Source organism: Mirounga angustirostris, unplaced genomic scaffold, assembly GCF_029215605.1.
Source record: "Mirounga angustirostris isolate CCGP_5_RB_7025 unplaced genomic scaffold, mMirAng1.0.hap1 SCAF_14, whole genome shotgun sequence".
NCBI classification, from domain to species: Eukaryota; Metazoa; Chordata; class Mammalia; order Carnivora; family Phocidae; genus Mirounga; species Mirounga angustirostris.
The window spans coordinates 48,889,812-48,910,411 of NW_026991722.1; the positions used below are offsets into that span (position 1 = coordinate 48,889,812).

Genomic DNA, 20,600 nt, shown 5'->3' on the forward strand with positions numbered 1-20,600 from the left:
TTGTACTCCATATACTCAAAGAAGTATACTCAAAGTATACTCCTATACTTATCATTAGTAAATCTCTCCTTCAAAATAGATTCCAAATCCTCCCACTTCTATCATGTCCACTGTGCTTCTACTCTAAATCAAGCTGTCATCATTTCCTGCCTAGTAATGCTTTCCTAACTGGTCTCCCAGCTTCCATTTTTGTTTCCCTACGATCTTTGTCTCAGCCATCTTTTAAAAACTTAGATTATAGGGCGCCTGGGTGGCTCAGTTGGTTAAGCGACTGCCTTCGGCTCAGGTCATGATCCTGGAGTCCCTGGATCGAGTCCCTGGATCGAGTCCCGCATCGAGCTCCCTGCTCGGCAGGGAGCCTGCTTCTCCCTCTGACCCTCCCCCCTCTCATGTGCTCTCTCTCATTCTCTCTCTCTCAAATAAATAAAAATCTTTAAAAAAATAAAAAATAAAAAATAAAAACTTAGATTATATACTTCCTTTATTTAAAATTCTCCAGTGAATTCTCATCACACACAGACTAAAATCCAGGGTATTTACTGTGGCATCAAGGCCTCACATACTCCAGCTTCTCTAATCTCATCTCTTAACACTCTTACCCATACTTGCTATATTCCATTCATATATCTCTTCCTTTTGTTCCTAAACCACTCCAGCCACATTCCATTCCTAGTGTGTTTGTACTTACTTTACCTTTTCCTGGACTGTTTTCTCTCAGATCTTCGCACACCAGCTCTCTTCATTTAGGTTTTACAATCTCAGAGATGCCCTCCCTGAACACCCAGTACAAAGTGGCTCCCTTTCTCCTTACTCAAGCAGTATTATTGTTATTTTCTTTCTTTCTTTTTCTTTTTAAAGATTTTATTTATTTATTTGACAGAGAGACACAGCGAGAGAGGGAACACAAGCAGGGGGAGTGGGAGAGGGAGAAGCAGGCCTCCCGTGGAGCAGGGAGCCCGATGCGGGGCTCGATCCCAGGACCCTGGGATCATGACCTGAGCTAAAGGCAGACGCTCAACGACTGAGCCACCCAGGTGCCCCAGGGCTCATTCTTGGTGTTGTTCCATGGGCTATGAAAAATTTATAATGACATGTATCCATTATAGTATCATACAGAATAATTTCACTGCCCTTAAAATCCTCTGTTCTCTTCCTTTTTACCCTTGCCTTCCTACTGATCCCTGGCAAATACAGATCTTTTGTACTGTCTTCATAGTTTCGCCTTTTCCAGAATGCTATATGGTTGGAATCATACACTATATAGTTTTCTTCTAATTGAGTTCTTTCACTTAGTAATATGGAATTAAAGTTACTCCATATCTTTTCATGGCTTGATAGCTCGTTTCTTTTTAGTGCTGAATAATATTCCATTATCTGGATATACTATATTTCATTTATCCATACACCTACTGAAGAATATCTTGATTGCTTCCAAGTTTTGGCAATTATGAATAAAATCGCAATAAACATCCAGGTGCAGGTACAGGCTTTTGTGTGGAGATAAATTTTCAGCTCCTTTTCATAAATACTGAGGAGTGTGATTGCTGGGTTGTATTATGGTAAGATTAAGTTTAGTTTTGTGAGAAACTGCCAAACTTTTCCAGAGTGGCTCTACCATTTGGTATTCTCATCAGCAGTGAATGAGATTTCCTTTTCCATGTCCTTACCAGTGTGTGGTGTTGTCATTATTTTGGGTTTTGGTTGTTCTCATAGGTGTGTAGTGGTATCTCGTTTTAATTTGCATTTCCCTGATGACCTGTGATGTGGAATATGTTTCATATGCTTATTTGCCATCTGTATATCTCTCTTGTGATGTGTTTGTTCGGGTCTTCGGTCCACTTTTTAGTTGGGTTGTTTTTCTTATTCTTGAGTTTTAAGAATTCTTTGTATCTTTTGGATAACAGCCCTTATCAGCTATCTCTTATATTTTCTCCCAGTCCGCAGCTTGTCTTCTCATGTTCTTGATGGTGTCTTTTGCGGAGTAGAAGTTTTTAATTTTAATGATGTGCGTGCGGTGCCTTTGGTGTTACATCTAAAAAGTCATTGCCATACTGAAGGTTATCTGGATTTCTTCTTTGTTATTATCTAGGAGTTTTATGGTTTTGCCTTTTATATTTCTATGATCCATTTTGAGTTAATTTTTGTGAAGGGTGTGAAGTCTGTACCTAAATTCATTCTTTTTGTATGTAGATGTCCAGTTATTTCAGCAACATTTGTTGAAAAGACTGTCTTGTCTCTGTTGCATTGCAGTTGCTTTTTTATCAAAGATCAGTTGACTATATATATGTATTTTTAAAGATTTTATTTATTTATTTGACAGAGAGAGACACAGTGAGAGAGGGAACACAAGCAGGGGGAGTGGGAGAGGGAGAAGCAGGCTTCCTGCTGAGCAGGGAGCCCGATGCGGGCTTGATCCCAGAATCCTGGGATCATGACCTGAGCCGAAGGCAGATGCTTAACGACTGAGCCACCCAGGTGCCCCGGTTTACTATATTTATATAGGTCTATTTCAGGGCTCTCTGATCTATTTGTTTCTTCTTTCACTAGTATCACACTGTCTTGATTACTGTAGTATTATCTAAGTTTTTTTTTAATGATTGGTTTTTTTACAAAAGTTTATTCTTAAATGTCCATCACTATCTGAGACAGCACTTCATTGTAGCTATAGGTGGCTACAGATGTTTAAACAGGAATGGAATTAAGGATCACCATTGCCTCAGGCACAAGAACAACTCATTGCCAGATTTCTTAATTCCACCTGTAGCCAGGGTCCCTTCCCCATGGACATCACTTTTTGCTCCTCGAATTTCTTCTCCTTTTTGTGCTTCTGCTTGAATGCCTTATCTCATCCATCTCCTTGGCCTGCTTCTTGGGCTGCTTCAGGGGCTTCTTCTTGCCACCTTTGTGGCCAGACATGCACCCCTTCCCCAGACCCTGTCACCAGACAGGGTGCGCTTTATAGTAAGTCTTGATGTCAGGTATCATCAGTCTTTTCACTTTGTTCCTCTCCTTCACTATCGTGTTGGCTATTCTACCTCTTTTGCTTTTCTATATAAATTTTAGAATCATTTTGTCAGTATCCACAAAATAACTTGCTGGGATTTTGATTGAGATTGAATTGAATCTGTAGATCAAGTTGGGAAGAACTGACCTCTTGACAATATTTTTAGCTTTCTAAATCTAGTGTCAAAAATTTTTATTGGGTATTTTTATTGGCATTGTGCATGAACGGATAGTAGAGACTGAAGTAGAGCTTGCCCTTTCATTGTTCCCAAGAGTTTAACCTTTCTGCTGTCAGGCACCTATATCCTGTCAAGCAGCAGGGGCTGATCTCTTAGATCTAATTAAGAATTGAGTTGGGGGGCCTGGCTGGCTCAGTTGGTAGAGCATGTGACTCTTTTTTATTTTATTTTTTTATAGTAAATTCTGCCCCCAATGTGGGGCTCGAACTCATGACCCCAAGATCAAGAGTCGCATGTTCTATGTACTGGGCCAGCCAGGCACCCCAAGCATGTGACTCTTGATCTTACAGTTGTGAATTCCAAACCCCTGTTGGGTGTAGAGCTTACTTAAAAAAAAGACTCGAGTTGGGATGAAATTTTAGTTTGTTTTCCCATCCATTTCGATTTTTAATGTTCTGAGGTTGGGATCAGGTGCCTCTCTCCAGAAGAAATTGAGGATCTAAACTCTATAGATCTCTCAGTACCTTCCAGCTCAACTCAGCAAATGTCCCGGTGGAGAATTATTTCTGTGTTTGAAGCTCCTCTGTATTTCAGACAGCCATGCTAACTCACTTAGCCATTAAGATTTGGTTTTTCTTGTTCCAGCAGGACACTCTTCTCCTTGTCCTCTGCCTATGGCAGTTTTTCTTTCTCATGCTCATGCTCCCAGGCTTGGTCAGTGTCTTAGGATAAAAATGGCCACTGGTCTCTGCTCACCTAGGAAGGGTTAGTTCATCCCTGGAAATCAGTCCATAGCTCTTCAGTGCTTTTAAAGAAAACATGGCTTTTAGTTTATTGGTTATTTTCTTATTAAAAGAGGAACAGTGATCTTCTGTGACATGCTTTATCCCAACCGGGTATTCCCAGTTAGGATAAACTCCCAAAGATGTACATTTTGAGGGGTGCCTGGGTGGCTCAGTCGTTAAGCGTCTGCCTTCGGCTCAGGTCATGATCCCAGGATCCTGAGATCAAGCCCCGCGTCGGTCTCCCTGCTCAGCGGTAAGCCTGCTTCTCCCTCTCCCACTCCCCCTGCTCGTATTCCCTCTCTTGCTGTCTCTCTCTCTCTCAAAAAAATAAATAAAAATCTTTAAAAAAAAAAAAAAAAGATGTACATTTTGAGAACATTTTTCAGTAATGGAGGCTCCATTTATATTTGGGTATAGGAGTGGAGTTTGGACTATGAGTTTTTAAAAATTATGACCAATATTGAGGAGGTCAGTATATTTGTGCCCTAAGCCCCACATAACCTTAAGACAAGATTTACATCAAATAAAATATTTCTTACATATTGGAAAGTCATTATGTATGTTGAAAAGTGCTTAACTAAATTGGTGAATCCTAATAAAGAGCTATTTAGGATTTCATAGTATTTGAGAATGACAGGAGAGAAAAGAATCTCATAATTCCTCTTGTTTTACTTTGCATTAGGTCTGACCCAAGGATATCTTATGAGAAATACTATTCCTATAGTAATAGATTTTGATGTTGTAATTATAGTAGAAGTTCTTTTAACTGACAAAATTGGAGAATTGGGTCAGTTAATCAGAAAAGTTGATTCAAGTGGACCCTTGATATCAGAGTACCTGAATAATGGCTTAAATCATAAGGCTATATATTAAGAAGTCTGGAGGTACGTAGTTTTAGGGTTGTTCCATCCAGCAGTTCAACTATGTCATCATGAGTGCTGGCTGTTTCTCATTCAGTGCTCTCCTCTCTTAAGGTATTGACTTTCTGGCTTCATAGCTGTGAAGGACCATTTCATGGTCCTTAAAGTAGATTGTTGTAGTCCAGATACTGTGTTCAAATTTAAAACAAGAATGTTAGTCGGGGTGGGTACCCTATCAGACAGGGCCTTTCTTTCTTTCTTTTTTTTTTTTTAAAGATTTTATTTATTTATTTGAGAGAGAGCACATGAGAGGGGGGAGGGCCAGAGGGAGAAGCAGACTCCCTGCCAAGCAGGGAGCCCGATGCGGGACTCGATCCAGGGACTCCAGGATCATGACCTGAGCCGAAGGCAGTCGCTTAACCAACTGAGCCACCCAGGCGCCCCAGACAGGGCCTTTCAAGTGGCTTTTTCCTTTTATCAGTGAAGGACAGCATTTTTCCAGAAGCTCTTATAAAGTTCCTTTCGTCTCATTCACCAGAACGAGGTCTGGTAACTACCCTTAGCTGCAAGGGAGCTAGGAAAGCAAAAATCTGGCAAAAAGAATAAAGATAATGATAATTGGTTTATGCCAGTGGTTCTCAAGGTAGGGGAATTTGATGTTTGTTACACAACTTCTAGTAGGTAACATCTGGAAATATGTGGAGAATATTGTTGACATTTAGTGGGTAGGGGCTAAGGGTGCTAAACTTTTTGCAATGCCGTTCCAAAAAAGGTAGAACATCTAGCTGAAAATGTCAGTAAGAGCCTGTTGAGAAACACTTAGATTAATCATAATTTGTGCAGATATTACCAAACAAAATGGGGCAAAAAAAGAATGGGAGAGAATGTCTGTAGGATAGGCAAAGGGAAATGTTTTCTGTATGGTCATTACATAGTATAAACATTTTACTATAACTTGAAGCATATACATTTATATTAAATGTAGTTGCTATGGGGAGACTGTTTGAGTATGGATCCGCTGATTAGCTTTGGTTTTTTTCTCATATAAATAATACTCGTAGCTAGTCTCTGTGATATACTTAAAAAAAAAATAGGGCAAGAACTTAGACATTGCAAAGCAGTCTGAGAATCTGGGTACAGAATTATTCTTGTTATATTTTTGATTTTTAACAGAGGCTTGGCCAGGGGCACCTGGGAGGCTCAGTTGGTTAAGCGACTGCCTTTGGCTCAGGTCATGATCCTGGAGTCCCGGGATCGAGTCCCGCATCGGGCTCCCTGCTCGGCAGGGAGTCTGCTTCTCCCTCTGACCCTCCTCCCTCTCGTGCTCTCTCTCATTCTCTCTCTCTCTCAAATAAATAAATAAAATCTTAAAAAAAAAAAAAGAGGCTTGGCCTATTTTGCTTTTTTCCAGAGTATTCTATCTGTCTTCATTAGAACAACTATCTTTCCACTATTTAGCTAATATTTGATTACATTTTATAGTTAAAAATAATAAATAGGAGCGCCAGGGTGGCTCAGTCAGTTAAGCACCTGCCTTTGGCTCAGGCATGATCCCAGGTCCTGGGGTCGAGCCCCACTGTCAGGCTCTCTGCTTCGTGGGGAGTCTACTTCTCCCTCTCACTCCCCCTCTGTGCTCTCTCTCTTCCTCTCAAATAAATAAAATCTTTAAAAAGTAATAATAATAAATAAATTGGCATAAACAAGTTTAGGAACAAATGATACTTGGTAATCCTGTCTCACTCAGGTGTGGGATAACAAGGTTGTTCACTGGTTGTCTGTCAGTATGCTCCAGGTACCAGTTTCTGTCACCCAGGGAAAAGTGAGCATTAGTTAATCCAGCAAGTTAATTAGGTGGGTATCAATTAAGAAAGTTACCACCATATAGTGAAATACTAATAGCACAAATTGAATTCTGGACTCTTCTGAATGATAAATTGGGTTACTTTCATAGAGACCAGATTTCATCACTTCTCTTTTAGGTTTTTGTTTTTCTTAATCAGAAATTATTGACCTCAAAATAGTTTTAAGACTCTTTCATTGTATCTATGAAAATGTTATGCTGTTCAGAACATATAAAGCACCTCTCCTGAAAACTTCTTTCTTAGGACTTAGTTTTCACCATTCCCTGAGAAAAATTTATTATTAAAAAAAATACATACATATCAGGATGTTTGAGGAATGGGAAATAACTTAAAAAATAGATGTCACTCTCTAAATCATTGAGTTCCTTCCAAAATGATTTTTTTAAAGATTTATTTATTTTAGAGAGAGTACGTGTATGCGCCAGTGTGGGGAGGGGCAGGGGGGAGCATCTCAAGCAGACTCCCCGCTGAGCGCAGAGCCCACAACCCTGAGATCATGACCTGAGCCAAAATCAAGAGTCAGACACTTGACTGAGCCACCTAGGTGCCCCCAAAATAATTTTTAAAATTGCATTTCAGTATCATATGGTCTTTAATTATGAAAAGGCATTATTGAGAATTTTTTATTATATATCATCATTGTATTACCCACAAGAAAGAACATTTAAATACTTTTCACTTGTTCTTTTAAGGACATTTGTTCTTCAAACTTCTACTGTGGAGAAAATTTTCTTTTCACATTCTTTTCCTTAAAAAGATTATAATTTAGGTAAATGAAAGAGTGGCCTTCAAATTTTTTATTCTTCAACTTATTAAAAATTTATAAAAAGCAGTGTATATACCTGGAAGTGAAAATTTCACCAATATTACAAGATATAAAATGAAAAGTGAAAGTCTCCTTACCTTTTCTCTATTTCCAGTCCCATTCTCCAGTGATAAAGCACTTTTTTCTGTTTGAGTGTTTACAGCATAACTAAATAAATCAAGCTATGTATGTATAGCTTATATTTATAAAGCTGTATATAAATGTGTGTAAAATCTTCTACTAATTTCTGTTATAGTTTTGTTTTTAGTCCTGTTGATTGCCTTTAATTTTAATATTTATAAACATTTGACTCCTTGATGCTTCCATTATTGCCCTCTCAAGCTTCCAGTTTCTCAGTTGTAGTTAATTATTGTAGTTCTTCTGTAAGTATTGACTTACTCAATTCACTGTTAACCATTGAAGTAGTTTTCATTCCTCTTTTCCTGGATTGCAAAATGAGGCATGGAGGGATATTAAGCTTTTGGTTTCATAAATAGAGGTTTTGGCTCTTCAAGCATGCGCCATCCTTTCAAAAATAAATATTATGTACTTGATTTACTGTGCTATGAGCTTGGGATATAGTGGTGTGTCAGATGAAGTCTTGGTCCTTTTGGAACTTATATCGTCTATATGGTATTTCTCATTTTAAACCTTGACAGCCTAGTCATCCTAAAACTCTAGATCCCTGTAGCTTCCATCATTCCTAGATCAAAGAGAATTGGTCCTTGAATAAAGGATTTGGCAAAACAACTAGTTTTACTGGAGGAATAGAAGTTTTCAGAGGTTCTAGCTTTTATTCATTCAGCTTAAATATTGCAGCAAACCAGAAAAATCTTGCTGTCGTAATGTATCTAAAAAAATGAAAAGTCCATAAAGTGCCTTTAGAATAGAGTCAGATTTTCCTAACTTAAAACTTAAATTCCTATATAAGTTATTTTACATTTAGGAGAAATAATAACAACAATAATGATAACAAATGACATTAATTAAAGGCTTCCTGTCTACCAGGGGCTGATCTAACTTTTTACCTCTATGAAACTCCTTATTTCTTTTAGTGAATCATGAAATAGTTAGTTAATTTATAAATGAGGAAATAAGCAGAAAGAAGGATAAAGTATTTGCCTAAGGTCAAACATAGGTACTAAGTAATGAAATTGACTCTAGAGTCCTTGAATAATAGACTATAGTTTTTTACTTTTTATTTGAATTTCAACAAAATATATTGTATGATATAATTTAGCTCAGAGAAATAAATTCACCCCAATTACTTTAAAGTCCTCTCAGATGATCTTTCATGTTCTTTTGAATTTTTAACAATACAAAGGTTTTAAGTGACACTTGACACATTTATGTTTATAAATGGAAATTGAAATCCATGTTATGACTTTTTTTTTTTTTTTTTTTTTTTGCTGTGTCCATCTGGCCTATATACGTATAGCTGCCAAATTCATCTTCATTGGGCTCAACTATAGTCATGATTTTTGCTTATCTAAAATCTTTCTTGATTTCTCGCTTTTCCTCCCAGGCGTTCATGGCCCCTGTACATTATTGGTTCTTGTCTGCCCTTGTAAATGTATTTCTCATAATTTCCTTATAAATTCTCTTCTCTAGCAAAATTGATACACTCATTGTCTTATGCATGGCTTATAATTTTCCACCTCTGTTTTTTAGTTTGTACATTCTACCACCGGGAATGCCTTCCTATTCTCATCTGTACTCTTAAAGGGGAAATACCATCTCTTCTGTGAAACATTTTTTGGTTCCTCTTTAATCCCAATAAAAGTTTTTTCTCTGCTTAAAATCACTGTAATATTTTTAAAAATATTATTTTGCCTTCTCTTGGAGGTTCAAGCTTCAATTTGATAACTGCTTTTTTTGGAATTAAGAAATGCATTAAATATGCACATTGGTTGTAAGACTAATTCTGGATTCAGAAACATTGAATTCAGGATACAGAAAGTTTAGTTTGAATCAAGGAAAACTTCCTTTCAAGCATAGAGGTATATGGATTGCACCTTCTATTACAGACATTTGTATTATTTATTTCTCCTATTCGATTTGTTAAGATTCTTTTTTTTTTTTTTTTTAAAGATTTTATTAATTTATTTGACAGAGAGAGACACAGAGAGAGAGGGAACACAAGCAGGGGGAGTGGGAGAGGGAGAAGCAGGCTCCCCGCAGAGCAGGGAGCCCGATGCGGGACTCGATCCCAGGACCCTGGGATCATGACCTGAGCCGAAGGCAGTTGCTTAACCAACTGAGCCACTCAGGCGCCCAAGATTCTTGAGGTCATTGTGGCATAATAGAGAAGACTGTGAGTGAGCTTAATTAAATTAGAAAGATGTGGTTTTCTAGTGAGTCTCTTATTAGTTATATGACCATTGCAAGTTAACTAACCTTTTTCACTTTTTTTTTTTTAAATCTGTAAAAAATGAAAAATCTCATGAGGTCATTTTTTTCTAGGCTTATTTGTTTTTCAAACATTATTAATTACTATGTTCCATAGTTTAAAAGCTATTAAAATTATTAAATTTTAAAAATTACTATTAAAAAGTTTTTTCCATCATGTAAGATCACAGGCAGCGCAAGGGACAGATAGATAAATAAACATATCTAAATCCTATGGAAAGTGCTAGAGTAGTAATACATACAGGGTACTCTCTGAATATAGAGCATAAGGATATCCAAGAAAGATTGGAAAAGTGAGGTTAATACTTGAGTAGAGTCAGAAAGGACAAGTTAGGGGTCCTTTGTGCCCAGGAGAATATAGAGCAGAGGCATTGGACCAGAGGAATAGTGGGTGTAAAAGTTGGAATATTTTAAATATTATGACCTGTGACTGGGTCATGTGTTAGGAAAGCTTCAAGAGGGGAAGCTTGAAGATGTAGGTGAGGAGCCAGATCACAAATGACCTTGTGAAGGTATCACAGATGAGAGCTCCTGAGTGACTCAGTCGGTTAAGCATCTGCCTTCAGCTCAGGTCACGATTCCAGGGTCCTGGGATCGAATCCCATGTCAGGCTCCCTGCTCAGTAGGAAGTCTGCTTCTCCCTATCCCTTTACCCCCTCCCCCTGCTCGTGTGCTCTCTCTCTCTCTCTCTCAAATAAATAAAATCTTTAAAAAAAAAAAAAGTATCACAGATGAAAAACCTGCAAGAAAATGCTGTTACCATAATGATAATAATAGGAGCTATTATTTATTGGGTGTATATTATTTGTGTTAGGTACTGTGCTTAATATTTTATCATATTTTCTCAGGTTCTCAGTAATTTGGTATTACAGGTTTTTAAAATTTTTTTTATTATGTTAATCACCATACATTAACATCATTAGTTTTTGATATAGTGCTCCATGATCCATTGTTTGCTTATAACACCCAGTGCTCCATTCAATACCCACCACCAGGCCAACCCATCCCCCCTCCCCCCTCGAACCCCCAGTCTGTTTCTCGGAGTCCATAGTCTCCCATGGTTCCCCTCCCCCTCCAATTTCCCTCCCTTCATTTTTCCCTTCCTACTATCTTCTTTTTTTTTTTAACATATAATGTATTATTTGTTTCAGAGGTACAGGTCTGTGATTCAACGGTCTTACCAATTCACAGCGCTCACCATAGCACATACCCTCCCCAGTGTCTATCACCCAACCACCCATCCCTCCCACCCCCCACCAATCCAGCAACCCTCAATTTGTTTCCTGAGATCAAGAATTCCTCATATCAGTGAGATCATATGATACATGTCTTTCTCTGATTGACTTATTTCGCTCAGCATAATACCCTCCAGTTCCATCCATGTTGTTTCATTCATTTCATTCCTTTTGATGGCTGCATAATATTGCATTGTATATATATGCCACATCTTCTTTATCCATTCGTCTGTTGATGGACATCCTGGCTCTTTCCATAGTTTGGCTGTTGTGGACATTGCTGCTATAAACAGTGGGGTGCACGTGCCCCTTCGGATCCCTACATTTGTATCTTTGGGGTAAATACCCAGTAGTGCAATTGCTGGGTCGTAGGGTAGCTCTATTTTCAACTTTTTGAGGAACCTCCATGCTGTTTTCCAGAGTGGCTGTACCAGCTTACATTCCCACCAACACTGGAGGAGGGTTCCTCTTTCTCCACATCCCCGCCAACATCTGTTGTTTCTTGACTTGTTAATTTTAGCCATTCTGACTGGTGTGAGGTGGTATCTCATTGTGATTCGGATTTCCCTGATGCCGAGCGATGTTGAGCACTTTTTCATGTGTCTGTTGGCCATTTGGATGTCTTCTTTGGAAAAGTGTCTGTTTTTATATCCATTTTATAGGTGAGGAAACCAAGGTTTAGAGAGGTTAAGTAATTGGCCCAAGGCAACACAGCTAGTAAGTAGCAGAGTCTGGATTTGAATCTCTGTCTTACTGATTTTTAAAGTCTTCTTTATTGCTTTGTATGCTGCCTACATCAGTGGTGTGCACACATGGTAGGTGGTCAGTACATATTTCTTGAATTGACTGAATTTTTCCATCTAATTACTCAACTTTTCATACTTATTTTTTTTTTTTAAGATTTTTATTTATTTGACAGAGCACAGGTAGGGGGGAGTGACAGGCAGAGGGCAGAGAGAGAAGCAGGCTTCCCGCTGAGCAGGGAGCCCGATGCGGGACTCCATCCCAAGACCCTGGGATCACGACCCGAGCTGAAGGCAGATGCTTAACCAACTGAGCCACCCATTTCCCTCGACTTAATCATACTTTTAAAGTTCAGTGAAGGTCACACTGAGTCAACCTCTCTTTATCAGTAATGCTGACAATATACGATTATGTTTGCAAAAAAAAGGTCCAAACATGCACTTAAAACCAGCTGCTTGGGATAGTTAAGTATTTTAATACCTTTATTATACCATTTTATTAAAGTAGAATAACTAGGAAATACAGATAAGCTAAAAGGAAAAAAAACTAAATCACTCAGATTTAAAAGATGAAAAGATTGTTTTTTACATAAAAGTTATTTAAAGAATATAACCACACCTTAAAAAAATTAGTTAATTCCTTAATATCAGATATTTCCTTAGGGTTCAAAGCTCTCCAAATATAATTTCTATACTGTTGATTTGTTTGAATTAAGATCTGTGTATTGTATTTGTTGGCATATCTCTTAAGTCTCTTTTAATCTAAAGGTTCTCCCTCTTTGTGTTTTTTCTTGAATATTGGTAATTTTTTAAAAAGCTGGCTGTTTTATTAGGGTATTCTTTCATGGGTATTCTCATTCAGCCTTTTATGAAAGTGATTAGTATGAACTTTAAAAATTGGGGTATAATTTGCATACAGTTAAATGCACAGATCTTAAATGTTTGGTCAGTGAATTTTGACACTTGTATACATCAGTGTATCTGCCACTTAATGTATTTTGTTTTCAATTAATACCTTTTTTAAAATGGAAAGAGAGGAGAAATCCTTTCCATTCTTTAGATTCTATAGATTCTAAAGTTTAGAGTAAGTACAGTGGCAAGGAACAACAAATAATCATTGATTGCTCTTAGGAATATAAAGCTTTCACAGCCAGATGGGTGAATTAAGAAAATTTGGGGTTTGGAAAACACTACTCACTAGCAGAGGGATGTGTGTAACATGTTAGAGCTAAAGGCGAGAAGTGTAAATGCACTGCATTGGAATTTATATCTTTGCAGAAAGCTGTGGCTGTTTAATTATTCCTCTAAATTGTATGTGCCCTTCCCCCACAACCTTCCCCTCTGCCTTAGTTTCAAGCAGCAGATAGTCTCCTCTAAACTTTTTAAAGTTGGGAGGGTCGTGTGGTTATTAACTCCAAGAAAGAGATAACTGCAGTTGAGGCATATAAATGTCTTGAGTATGTTATTTGACAGACATGAGCCAGCATGCTTCTTTCATCTGTCCATGATGTTGTATTTAACTTCGGGGACTTTATTAATTAACTTGTGTTTTCTTAGAGTAGTGCACTGATCTTAGTTTGATATCATTAGGAAGGTAGAATGGAAGTTACTGAGTGGCTACTCTGTGTGAGGAATTAAATACAGCCCTCTTAACAACTAAGTGATGGAGGTGATGACAGCCATTTTGTACATAGCCTAGATCAGGAAACAGAGAATTTGTAATTTGTGCAAGGTCATATAGCTAGTAACAACAAAACAAGGCTTTAAACCCTGAAAAAAATTTTTTAAAGATTTTTATTTATTTATTTGACAGAGAGACCACAAGCAGGTGGAGCAGCAGGCAGAGGGAGAGGGAGAAGCAGGCTCCTTGTTGAGCAGGGAGCCCGATGTGGGGCTGGAGCCCGATGTGGGGCTGGATCCCAGACCCTGGGATCATGACCTGAGCCGAAGGCAGTTGCTCACCTGACTGAGCCACTAAACCCTGAACTTTTACTCCAGAACTCTTAAATAGTTTTCACTAAAATATGCTGTCTTCATGAAACTTAAAAAATCATAATCTGCCCTTTACAAAATCCTGCTGCTTTTAAGTACATGAAGAAACAGACCCATATTTAAAACATAAAATTATGTCACATTTTCTGTATGAATGTGCAAGTGTCAAGTTGTTTCAAGAGAAAGTTTAATACTAAAAAGGTAGTAAAAGAAAATAATTTCTTTAGTGCCTATAGTGCAATATAATGACATTAGACCAGCATTTTTCTTTTTAAAGATAATAGGAAAATAACTTACCAAATTTTCTTTAGATAATTCAGCTGAGGAACTATGACTTTTTTTTTTTTTTTAAGATTTTATTTATTTATTTGACAGAGAGAGACACAGCGACAGAGGGAACACAAGCAGAGGGAATGGGGGAGGGAGAAGCAGGCTTCCTGTGGAGCAGGGAGCCCGATGCGGGGCTCGATCCCAGGACCCTGGGATCATGACCTGAGCCGAAGGCAGACACTTAACGACTGAGCCACCCAGGCGCCCCTATGACTTTTTTTAAAGATTTTATTTATTTATTTGAGAGAGAGAGAACATAAGCAGGGGGAGAGGGAGAAGCAGGCTCCCCACTGAGCAGGGAGCCTGATGCGGGGCTCAATCCCTGGAATGACCTGAGCAGAAGGCAGACACTTAACGACTGAGCCACCCAGGCTCCCCCGACCTATGACTTTCTTATAAAAGTGAGGGTTACTTAAATTTTCTAGTTCTTCATTGAGTTTGTAGTTCAACCTTTAAAACTAAAAGTCTCCATTTTCATTTTACTGAAAATGGATTTATTTTAAGTGTTTCCCAAATTAACATAGTAATATAAATTTGTTTTTAAAGAGGTGATATCTTTTATATGTTTTAAAAATTGTGTACTTAAATTCAGATTTAATTTCTAAATTGAAAAAAAAAATGACTTATGTGGCTGTTGTTCTGCTCTTCAAATCTTGAGAACTTTTTTAACCAATCATAATTATAATCACCTGAAGCTTATTTTATCTTTGGGTGCTCTATTTTTTAAATGAATTCTCATTTTAAATACTTCAGATTGTTACATTTACTAAGCTTATTACTAGACTTTTTGTCCCCAAGATCCTGCCCCTCTCCTCAAAAAATCATTCTAAATTGTTTAAGAAAATCAGCCTCTTCTCTGACTTGCCATAATATTTTTAAAAAATGTAGTAATTTTTTTCTTGGTTTTATTGAGCTTTCATTGTCTTAAAAGATCTCAGAAGATCATGGTTTTCTCTAGTAGAAGTACATATTCCTTCTTAAAAGGCCCTTTTTCTTTTTTTTTTTTTTATGTAAAGTTGGTTGGGTAAGACAAATGAAACAACCAGTTAAGCTCATTCCTTCTGTACTTATTATTAACTTCAAAGCTCCTAGTTTTAACCTCTGGTTCAGTCCCATCTTACTAGATTTAAGTGGCTTTTGTTTTGTTTTGTTTTTCATGCAGGTTCTGCTCATTAATCACCACGAGTGTGGATCTGAAGAAGAGTTTATTACCTCTCTTTTTTTGAGTATGTTTAACTTCAGATACACACAACGTAGCTTCTCCTTCCCTATTAGATTCTTAGAAGGTAGTTATATTTTTATAGTCTCCTTCTTGTGACTTTGATAGTTGTGATCAATAAGAATAAAAACTATTCCTTACTACATACTGGGCTACTGCATGCAAATCAGTTCATTTAAAACCTCCTGGAGGTCTTTGGCATGCCAGACATAAAACCATGAGTGTTTGTTTGTGGAGGTAACCATGTTCCAAAGAAATTTAAGAGTTAAATTCTTTTATCAAGAAATGGGAGAATTATCTTTTAGGCTCTGGGAATCACTGACTTTTAAGGGGCTTGCTTTTGGTGCGTGATTTTCAAAATTAATTTAAAATGGGAAATGATAAATTAAGAATATTCTTGTGGTATTAGATTACTGAATGAGTAGTATAGAGGAATTAGTTTGCATTGTACCCACTGTATGCTTAACAAAATAGCTGATTCATCATATCTTATCAGTTAAACATTAATGAGAATATTTTTCCATACTTGCAATTTTTAGATACATCAATATATTTTTCTTCTTATATGTGAATGTGATTAATGAAATATAACATAAAATTCATTCATATTTTTTATATCTAGGGTTGGAAAAAAGAAAGAATTTTGGCTGAATATCCTGATGGCAGGATAATAATGGTTCTTCCTGAAGACCCAAAGTATGCTCTGAAAAAGGTAAATGTCCAGTGAAAATTCATGTAGAATGGATAATGTCTAATTTTTTGAGAGAGTGGGGGAGGAGAAGAGGGAGAGGGAGAAGCGGCTCCCCACTGAGCAGGGAGCCCGACAAGGGACTCAATCCCAGGACCCTGAGGTCATGACCCAAACCTACGGCAGGTACTTAACCAACTGAGCCACCCAGGTGCCCGTAGATAATGTAATTTTGTAGTCATCTTAACAGGATAGCGCATTACTGGCATAGCATGTTTAAGCACCAGCTCTGAAAACAACAAATAAGCATTTAAAGAATATACTTAAAAATTATGCTTAAACTTATGTGTCTAGGATATGTGAAATAAATTTTTAGTGATTACTGTCCCATGTTATCAGTAATTCGAGTGATGGAATAAAAGGCATGCTAGTTTATAATGCCACATTAGTGACTTTAAGAGTCAGAATTACAGGGGCACCTGGCTGCTCAGTTGCAAGATCGTGTTACTCTTGATCTCAGGGTTGTGAGTTCGAGTCCCACATAGGGCATAGATTACTTAAATAAATAAAAAACTTGGGGGTGTGCCTGGGTGGTTCAGTTGGTTAAGCGTCCTACTCTTGATTTTGTCTCAGGTCATGATCTTAGGGTCATGATCTCAGGGTTGTGAGATCAAGCCCTGCGTTGAGCCCCACGTTGGGCTCCTTGCTCAGTGTAGAGTCTGCTTGGGCTTCTCTCTCCCTCTCCCTGTACCCCTCCCCCTGCTTGTGCTCTCTTCCTCTAAAATAAATAAATAAATCTATTAGTTAAAAATTTGAAAAAAGTATTACTTTCATTAAAAAAGAATCAGAATTATAATTAAAATTTGACAATAAGAAAATTAGCAATTGTAAAGTTTCATGTTGAGGGTAAATTTTTAAATAAAAGCTTATTGTAGAAGAAGATACAATAATAGGTCATAGAGGGTCACCTGGGTGTCACAGTCGGTTAAGCATCTGACTCTTGGTTTTGGCTCAGGTTGTGATCTCAGGGTCATGAGATCGAGCCCCATGTTGGGCTCTGCTGGGAGTCTCCCATGAGACTCTCTCTCCCTCTGTCCCTCCCCCCACTGCTCTGCTCTTTCTCTCTCATAAATAAATAAATCTTTTTCAAAAAGTCATAGAAATTCTGAAATTAAACATGAGGTAATCATAAAATGTTAAAGAAATCCTCTTATCTGGTGTGAGCCAGGCTTAGTCCAGCTTTTAGATTTTCATACTTTGAGGGTTCAGAGAGATGGTGAAGTCTGGATTCATTTTATTATATTGGGTATCTTAAAAGGCAGGAAACCATAGGATAAACTTATTTTGAAATGACTTAATATTAATTACATTTTCAAATAATATGCTCAAAGTGTTTTCTTCACCCTCCATCTGCTTTTTCAGAAGTACCTTATAATGTAAAGCGGTGGGTCCAGTTGTCTTTTGAAAAACTTAGTTTCACTAGAGTGTGTCCAAAATGTCTAGGAAACACAAGGGAAATGTTTTATTTATTGTTCTTTTTTTTAGGTTAACAATTGGACCTCTTTAAATTTAGGAAAACTTCACTTGAAAGGGTGACCCTATTATTTGAAAATATAACTAACATTCTACTTTATCTTGTGGTTTTTGACTTTTCCCATGCCTTGTATTATGTATGACTGGACAATCCCAGATAACCAAATAAGCCCCCATACTACCACTGCCTAATAATACAGACAATAACATTTAGAATGACATGTAACCATGCCACCTGTCTTGTATTTGAAACATTGATCCTTGTCACAAAAACAAATACTTGTTAATTAATACTGGATTAGTGATTGACTAAATGAAAATTAAATTATGTAATTTTTGGAATTCCAACTATTACCATTGGAAATGAACAGTGGGAACTTTGCTGCACCACCATATGTGGCATTCAGACTTTCCTTAACTAAGAATCTTCAGTAAATGCTAACTTCCTCATTTTAGTTTCTTAGGGCAAAATCTTAATAACAGTGTAGTATGTTACTAGTTAGTAATCCATAGTGGGTTAAAAATTAAAATCTAAGGAATTGTGAGTCATTTGCTTTTAGGAACTGAATTGTGAGTTGTGTTATGGGACACTGTTCCAGGATTAGGAGGACTTGAGTTTTCATCCCTGAACATGGTATTCTGCATGTCAGAGATATGAATACTTAATCCTCCGAGGGGTTATTTTAATTTTAAACTTAGTAATACAAATGAATGTTGGACTGAATATTAGCATTTTATTTTTTAACTGGAGAAGGAACTAATGATTGATTACCTACAGAAACCTTTGACTTTGAGCCTCCAGAAGCTCGAGCTTATCATATTTGACCTTGACCACAGTTCTAGGAGGTAGACTAGAAGAAGCACAGTTTGATGCCATATTAGCATTATCTCTGCTCTTTGGTTTTCTAGATGTCCAATATCTGACATGGGAAAGTTACCTTTGAACTTCCTTTTTGCATATATAAAATGAGGGACCATAGACCCAAGAGATGTTGGATTTAAATAAGATAATATTTATAAAGTGCTTTGCATAGTACCACTTCCATTTTACTGATGAGAGTACTAATTAAGGCTTGGGAAGACAAGTGCTTGCCTGGCTAAGATTCCAGTGAAGTTCTCTTCAATTCTTAAACCAATGATGCTTCTAATGCTTTAATGTTCTTACTGTCTATTGTAGGAGCTCTCACTGTTCTTGTTATTTGGACTGCTGGGCTTGGCATTACTGTCCAGTTCTTTCCCCATTTTGCACGTTGTTCCACAGGCCTTGAGAAACATTTACTGGTTAGCATAATCATTGCAAAGAGCTCTTCTGTAGGCGATATACTGCTTGGAATAATATACTCAACTTACTGAACTGAAATAGTATGTTTTAACATGTATACAATGCTTCCTTTCATTGTTACAAAAAATACTGTTCTTTATTTGGCAGGTTGACGAGATTAGAGAGATGGTTGATAATGATTTAGGTTTCCAACAGGCCCCACTAATGTGCTATTCCAGAACTAAAACACTTCTCTTTATTTCTAATGACAAAAAAGTAGTTGGCTGCCTAATTGCAGAACATATCCAGTGGGTAAGTGACTTTTAAAGAGTGTTCTGATTTGTAATTTGGTGTCTAAGAGTGTACTGTGTAATCTTGAATAACGCAATCCTGGTAAATTTACATTTTATACAGGGAAGCATGTGAATGTTGGAATTGCCGTGTGTAAGTTTTTACTAAGCAGAATTGTATCTTTTATGGGAATTAGTTTCTCAAGTCTAATATAAAATAAAACTTCTATAAATCAAAAAGTACTGTTAAATTTTGTTTAGGAAGTTTCCATGTTGGGTACTAATGTAATGTTTGTCTCCATTCCTTCAGCATTGGAATAAAAGCAAAGGTTGGCAAACTATTGCCCAAGGGCAAAATCCAGCCTGTTTTTTTAAATAAAATTTCATTATAATTACAATATAATTTAAATACAATATAATATAAGCAATGCCCATTTGCTTACACATTGTCTCTGGCTGGTTCACACTAGACTGAATTGAGTAGTTGCAACAGAACCCTGGTGGGCTGCAGAGCCTAAATACTATCTGGTTCTTTATAAAAAGTTGCCCACCCCCCCAATAGATCACCACTTCTTTGCTTGAGCTCTAGGTGAGAAGATGACTTGTATTTAGGAGCCAAATTGTACAAAAAATAAAAGAATCACAATAAAAGGGATATATTCACATTGTGTAAGTTATGTAGTAACTGACCAACTTATGAGAACAGAAGATTCTGGACTCTCTAATCATGCTCATTTTGAGGAATACCTCATTTGAATTCTTTTTTCAGCTGAGTTCTTGTTTGTGAATTCAGTGCACATTGGATTTGACTTTTGTTCAGTTGGTATCTTTCTGTATATTAATAATTTCCTGCAAACATGTTTTATCATAAAAATTTTCTTATAAAAAGTCAATACAAGTCTTTATGAGTTAATTTCTATATGTTAATTTAAAAAATCAGTCTTAAATTGCATGGCTTTATGAATCTTGCTATTTATATTAACAAAATTGATTTAAATGAATAGCTGTGATAAGGTAATTTGGGGATAGAAATTTGATGTAAAATGACTTACAGAGTTTGCCATATTGAAATTGAGTTAATTTTACATAGTGTATACCTTTGTGTTTTTTTTAATTTCTATTCTGCCTAGTTCCAAAAATCACTTTTGCAATGTTTAGAAGGTAGCTGTGTAATGTTGGTTTGTTAATTCTTCATTGTATTGTCTAATTGTTTTAAGATTTGTACCATGTTCCGTTAGAAGGCTGGCTGTTCAGCTAGACTGGTAGAGGAGATACTATGTTTTTTAAAGCACTTTAGTTTTTTTTTTTTTTTTTTAAAGAGATGGAAATGTGGGGAAAGCAGCTTTTTGAATTTTTTATTTTTCTGCCATCCCTAGTCCTAGTTCCTGCACAGCTATGAACCCTAG

The 20,600-nt window shown here is 37.0% G+C and overlaps 1 protein-coding gene across 9 annotated transcripts in view; it reads left to right on the forward strand.

Annotated features, from left to right (window-relative positions):
• The window catches only part of ESCO1 (establishment of sister chromatid cohesion N-acetyltransferase 1), an 80,870-nt gene that overhangs the window by 54,830 nt on the left and 5,440 nt on the right, over positions 1 to 20,600 (forward strand). For 6 of the 9 annotated variants that reach the window (XM_045886949.3, XM_064577853.1, XM_045886950.3 and 3 more), the window contains 2 exons: positions 16,045 to 16,134; positions 19,073 to 19,216. In XM_045886949.3, coding sequence (XP_045742905.1) covers positions 16,045 to 16,134; positions 19,073 to 19,216 — 234 coding nt within the window. Of the gene's footprint in view, positions 1 to 15,365; positions 15,490 to 16,044; positions 16,135 to 19,072; positions 19,217 to 20,600 lie in introns of those variants that run through there. The other 3 variants (XM_064577854.1, XM_064577855.1, XM_045886951.3) reach the window with 3 other exon arrangements.